Consider the following 6068-nt stretch of genomic DNA (forward strand, 5'->3'; position numbering starts at 1 on the left):
ACTGTCTCAAAAAAAAAAAAAAAAAGGAAAGAAAAGAAATTTGTTCTCTTAACCACTCTTTTCTCTGTCTTCAATTTCTGTGATTGAGAACAACAGGAGGGGTAACAGCAACCCAGAAACAGAGACTGCTGGTTTGTTTGTCATTTCTCTCATTTCCAAAATGTTGGATCTGTAGCAAAGTACTCGAGTGAGAGTTAAATGATGAGAATCAAAATCACGGCAATTTATAATTCTCCATCAAGTTAAATTCTGATTCTTCATAATCATGCTGCCTCGAGAGAAATGGTTTGGCTAAATATTAACAAAATATCTTCAAAACTATAAATAGTATTCAACAGCTGTTGTAGTTTGCTAGAAACCCTATTCAATTTTCAAATTTATATGATTCAGACATTTTAAATCTCATAAACCCCTTGATTTTAGCAGAGTGTGTTCTTTTATTTGCTACGAGGCATTTGTCCATTCCTAACCTTTTTACCTTCAGAAAATAAATGACATGTGTGACTTGAAAATTGAATCAATCTTGACTGAAAAAGAAATAGTAAAAATAGCTAATGTCTTTATCATCTCCACAGCAAGCCTACGGGGCAGACACTGTTGCTGGTTCAGTTTTGTAAGATGCATTATATTCTGCTAATCCTCAATAAATATGAAAAAGTGATCATTTCACAGCTAAGAATTGACAAATTGAAACACATTTCTCATTTCAATAGACAAGATAAGCAGGTTGCCACCAGTATTGCCATCTCTGCCTTCGGGTGTGCTGTGTCCCGAGCAGGCACAGTTGGTTCATTCTTAGGTCACTGCTATCTCATCTCTCTGTGTCTATTTCTGGACCAGAGCTCAGATTCACATTCCAGGCAGGCGCCTGTGTTAAGGACCATTCTGCTACCTACCTTCTGTGGCATAATTTAAAGAAATGAGTATCCCCAATTAAACTATTCCAGGTATAAATTTCTTGCCTGGAGAGAGAATTGAGAAATGGATGGGATTCATGAATATAAATTGGGCTCTCCTCACACTTAAGTTTTCATTTTGAAACTGTGGTGTGTTCACTCCCCTCATAAATCTTTATTTGCCTTAAGTGTGTTTACGGTGGGAACCCCAGTGCAGAGCTGGTAGCCCATTGCTATGCATAACTGAATATTAAAGTTCACAAATCATCAGGCAGAGGAGGCCTGGGGAGGGATGTTGTCGTAGCACATCTGCGTCTCTGCTGGCAGCAGAGATGGATTCTGTTCTCTCAGGCTTGGCACCTTTACTGGGATGCCCCCCCCCCCACCTCCACAGTCTTTTTCTCTCCTTGAATGTTATTTGATATTTAATATTTACTTCCTCTTCCTACTGGACATTCTGTCTTCACAATGTCTGAACAGCTCTATTATTTTCCTTTCGCCCAGTTTTGGAAGCTGGTGTTATAATTGAATCTCCTGTAGACCACTTAAATTTGTTTTTGAACAGATAACTCTGTGAAAAGATGGAAGATTCAATAAGCAAATACATAAATAATCTTCAGACTCTAGGTCACCCCCTTTCCTCCTTTTCCAGTGCTCCTCCCCTCCCTTCCACTCCTGTTTTTGTTTACACAGCCTCTGTATATACTCTGCAAATGATCCATTGAGGCTAACTGAGGTTTCATGTATGATCAGGGTGAGCCAAAATTTTTGTTTTGTTTTGTTTTGATTTGGTTTCATTTTTCCAAAATCCTAGGGTATTTATGCCAAATGTCTCCTTTTGTGTATCTTCTCATAAATGTATTCCACAGCTTTGAATGCCATCCTTCCTGGGGATCCATAACCCATTGGTTATCTTCAATGAGCCAAAATTCTAAATGATACTTCTCTTATTTTCAACTTGTGCTTTCAATCTGCAGCCAGAAATAAGGCCATATTTTATTGGAAATTATACAGACTTGAGAGTGAGTTTACATTGCCTGCACTTTGCTATAGAACTAAATGGTAAGGATGTTTGTTGGGCATAGGTTTTCTATAATTACACTAACTTATTTTCTTATGTATATAATAATTCATGCTACAAAGAACCTGATGTGGTTTGGAATGATGTCATAATAAAATTGTAAATAGCCACAGAATTTTTTAGGAAACTGGATATATGAATTAAAATGGAAGATCTAGACAATGAAAAACAAGTTAAAACATTTTTTTTTTTGGCAATTAATGTTAAAAGTGCCTCTTTATATGAGGCTTTCTGAGAGGTAGTGATAATATTAATGGCTTGAGTTGCATTTCTTATTCCCAAGTCTGATGGTTTTTCCTTCCTGAGCAAATTGTAAACAGTCTAGGTATACAGACCATGGAGCTGATATGAGTGGTCTAAAATAGACCTGCCCAGCTAATTAAAGGAAAGTTTGACTGTGGACATAATGTAGCTAGAGGGATGATGGCCACTACCTTTAGTTATCTTCATAATGTGGTATCTTTTCAAGAACTAAAAATAATACAATAAATCGATCAGGGTGAAAATGAATTAGAACAAATTATAGGAACATAAAAGACACATGAAGAAGGTGTAAGGGTTAAATTACACACAGGTTCCACTCACCAATTTTAGGCATAGCCCCAGCCTCCCAAATTTGCCCTTTCCTTGACTTGCTCTCTCAGGTATTCCAAAGTGAGGACACAGTGCTTCTATCTTAGTTGATGAATTGAGTTGATCTCTTAAATCAGTGGTTACTTACCAGCCACATTTCTACAATATTTCTGAAATAAATGAAGGTGTATATGTTGTCTATAAAAGGATAGTTAATATTATATTCTTTAAAGATTATGATTTCATCCTTCTTCAATATAAAGTCAGAACTTTTTCTTGTAAACAAAATACAGGTTACTTATTAATGATGTGTATTGATTAAGTATGTTCTTTTACCTTGGATTTTAGTATTAAAAATCTGCCTTTAAAGCTTAGCTCAGGGTTGTATTAAGAAGATATAGAATTTTAAAGAGCCTTCTCTCTAAAATAATTGTGTTAAGACATAAGTTCCACCTATTCTCAAGTACTCACCATGGTTACTACTATGAATTCCGGAAGGATCTTAGTTTATAGCATGAAGATATCTGTTTCATTTCTTTACCACCAAATCATTGGTCATTTTCACCTAAATCACAACTTTCTTCCCAAGATTTATAATAACAATTCAAAACCTTCCTTGACAAATGTATTTTAAGCCACTTACTGTGGTGAGGATTACAATAATCAGAATAAACCAATCCCGGTCTACTTAAAAAAGAAAAGAAGAGGAAGTTAAACCACTGATGCATCCAGAGGACCCAAATAGATGAAGTTTTTAAATGTAGCATTCTGTATTATCTGTTATATGTACATGGTCACTTATTGGAGTGTTTTACCCAAATATCCTCTTGGCAGCTGGAGGTAAATCAGAATAAAATTATGGTATATCTTTCACTTGCTGTTGCCTTTTTGTCTAGGGCAATGGATAGCAAATTATTCAGGATAATCAATCACTTTGTTCAATAGGACATAAAAAAATAGAATTTGTGCAAATTTAATAGGCTATTTGATGGCTCCTGTGTAACATAAGATAGTCCAGGGAAATGGGATATTAAGAGAATGAGTCAATTTAATTGTAAAACTTGATAATCTGTGATTGCCCAAATATCATTGAAACTAAAGAAAAATCCATGTATAAAACTTGTAATTTGTATCAGTTAACTCATGTCAATAGAGGCTTCTGTGTTTGTGCAAGAAGAATTTACCATTGCCATGTGTACTCATTGGACCATTCTGAATAATATTAGAATAGCCAGTTAATTTTCCAAGCTATAATCTTGTTCACTCTTAGAAGTAAAAACTGCATTCTTAGGGAGTAAATGTCTGGATAACACATTCTTAATATGGAGATTGAGATGTCTGAAGCTTGGCTTTTTGAATGAGTGCTCTTTCCCCATAAATCACCTGTGTTCATCCTGGCACAACCAGTTCAAAGGGTCACTTATCTTCACAGGTTACCAGCCAGTCCTGTCTGGTCAGCAGGGGTTCCAAGGCCTAATGGGAGTGCAGCAGCCTCCTCAGAGTCAGAGCGTGATGGGCAGCCAACAAGGAACTCCGGTGCAAAGCGTGATGGTTTCCTACCCAACAATGTCTTCTTATCAGGTGCACATAAGCACTGTGGGTTATAAAGTAGCATTTGCCAAAGTAGAAGCTGTGGGCATGTCCTTGTGCTGGAAGGTTTGCTGGGTGGTGGGTGCAACAGTAGCTACTCAGCTACTGTTGACAATTGAGCTGGAATCAGTGATCTTTTAGGTCTAAGACAAAAGTTTGACTATTTTTTATGCTTCCATGTTTTTTATTGTCCACCCCAAAAATAGCCTCTTCATGTAGGGTTCTTGCTTCTGTCTTTCTGCAGGTGCCAATGACCCAGGGTTCTCAAGGACTGCCCCAGCAGTCATATCAACAGCCAATCATGCTACCTAACCAGGCAGGTCAAGGGTCACTCCCAGCCACTGGAATGCCTGTTTACTGTAATGTCACACCACCAACCCCTCAGAACAACCTTAGGCTGATTGCTCCACATTGCCCCTCCAGCACCGTCCCCATGATGTCGGCTAGCTGCAGGACAAACTGTGCAAGTGTGAGCAACACTGGTTGGCAGGTCAAATTCTGAGAGTTCTGGCTGTGGCACATTTCTTCAGATATTACTCATGGCCTTTAAGGGAAGAAGAACAAGGTGGGGAAACTTCCTGGAGACTTAAGTATTCACTTAACACTCAAATGATTGCTGCTGGTATTCTGTAAAAAATAAAGACTACTACATATGTTAGCTGGTTAATGGTGCATATTTCTGTCATGTCTGCTAGATATGCCTTTATAGCTTAGCTAGTGACATGAATTCATCAAGGTAAGATTTTCTCCTACCACTGAATACCACTGTGTAGATTATAATATCCCTAATTTGGATTAGTTTTGTACTTTGTGTTGAGTTTGTGATGCTAAAAGTATTTAAAAATTATATATTGAAATCACATTGTACCAAAGCTGTAATGGAAAAGAAAAGAATTGATGAATGGAAGGAATAATTTATATATACTATAGAGTTTTCTTTTTTAATGGATATATACTGTATTGTAGTGTTTAATCCAAATAAAACTGTTTGACCTTGTGGAGGAAGGTCACGTTTTTACCACCAGTTTTGTTTACTCTCTCCTTCAATGTGTGTTTATTGTCTGTCACCATTACCTTGTTTCAGCACTGTTTTATAAGCAATGCATGAAAAACATGGTGCAGGTATACATGAGTGACCTGGCATCACTTGGGGAGATGATTCAGGCAAACAGGTTACCAACTGTAGCTTATTGTCATAATACTACAGGGATCCTAAAAATAAAGAGGCATCCATTGCATTCATTTATTCATTGGTTTACATTTTTGAAATATATACCTTGCTTTTAGTTACAGAACTGGAAAAAGCATATAGCTATGCTTCTCCAACTAGAAAAACCTGTTCCTTGTATCTCTGGAAAACAAGATATCTTTGTTTAGAGGGAAATTAAAAGAGACAAGGTCTAATGCTACCTGTTATGTTGGGTTATACAATGAAAAATGTCATTAGCATTGTCGGTGAGTCAGCACCTCAAAAGTGCTGATGTTTCTCCAGTTACATGAACTGAATATAACTATGAATTAGTCGCAAAGATCCAGAACATTGACAGAAACATTTAGAGAAAGCCTATGGCTATCCAATCCCCAAATGATTAATTCCCTATAGATTCTGCAGGTAAAAATCATTTATGACAATTTTTGAAAAATAATAAAAGAACTTTGAATTCTGATGTTTGGCACATCTGGAAGATATTTAGAGGCGGAATAAAACCCCAAAGCTTTCACTTTATTATCACAATACAGTGATGAACAGTTGTGGTTTTTTGGTTTTTTTTGGGGGGGGGTGCAGTTTTTGGCCAGGGCTAGGTTTGAACCTGCCACCTCCAGCATATGGAGCCAGCATTCTACCCCTTTGAGCCACAGGCACTGCCCGTGACTAACAGTTTTATGTTAAATATTTTTTATTCCCTGCCCCATAACTCTTATTACCA

General features: G+C 37.0%; 1 protein-coding gene across 4 annotated transcripts in view; it reads left to right on the forward strand.

Annotated features, from left to right (window-relative positions):
- The window catches only part of ARPP21 (cAMP regulated phosphoprotein 21), a 157269-nt gene extending 152097 nt beyond the window's left edge, over nucleotides 1-5172 (forward strand). For 3 of the 4 annotated variants that reach the window (XM_012806213.2, XM_023513970.1, XM_023513975.1), the window contains 2 exons: nucleotides 3983-4131; nucleotides 4385-5172. In XM_012806213.2, coding sequence (XP_012661667.1) covers nucleotides 3983-4131; nucleotides 4385-4642 — 407 coding nt within the window. In that variant the 3' untranslated portion in view covers nucleotides 4643-5172. The remainder of the gene's footprint in view (nucleotides 1-3982; nucleotides 4132-4384) is intronic. The other variant, XM_023513967.1, reaches the window with a different exon arrangement.
- Nucleotides 5173-6068: the final 896 nt, after the last annotated feature.

This window comes from Otolemur garnettii, unplaced genomic scaffold (assembly GCF_000181295.1).
Source record: "Otolemur garnettii isolate 467f Iridium unplaced genomic scaffold, OtoGar3 scaffold00002, whole genome shotgun sequence".
NCBI classification, from domain to species: Eukaryota; Metazoa; Chordata; class Mammalia; order Primates; family Galagidae; genus Otolemur; species Otolemur garnettii.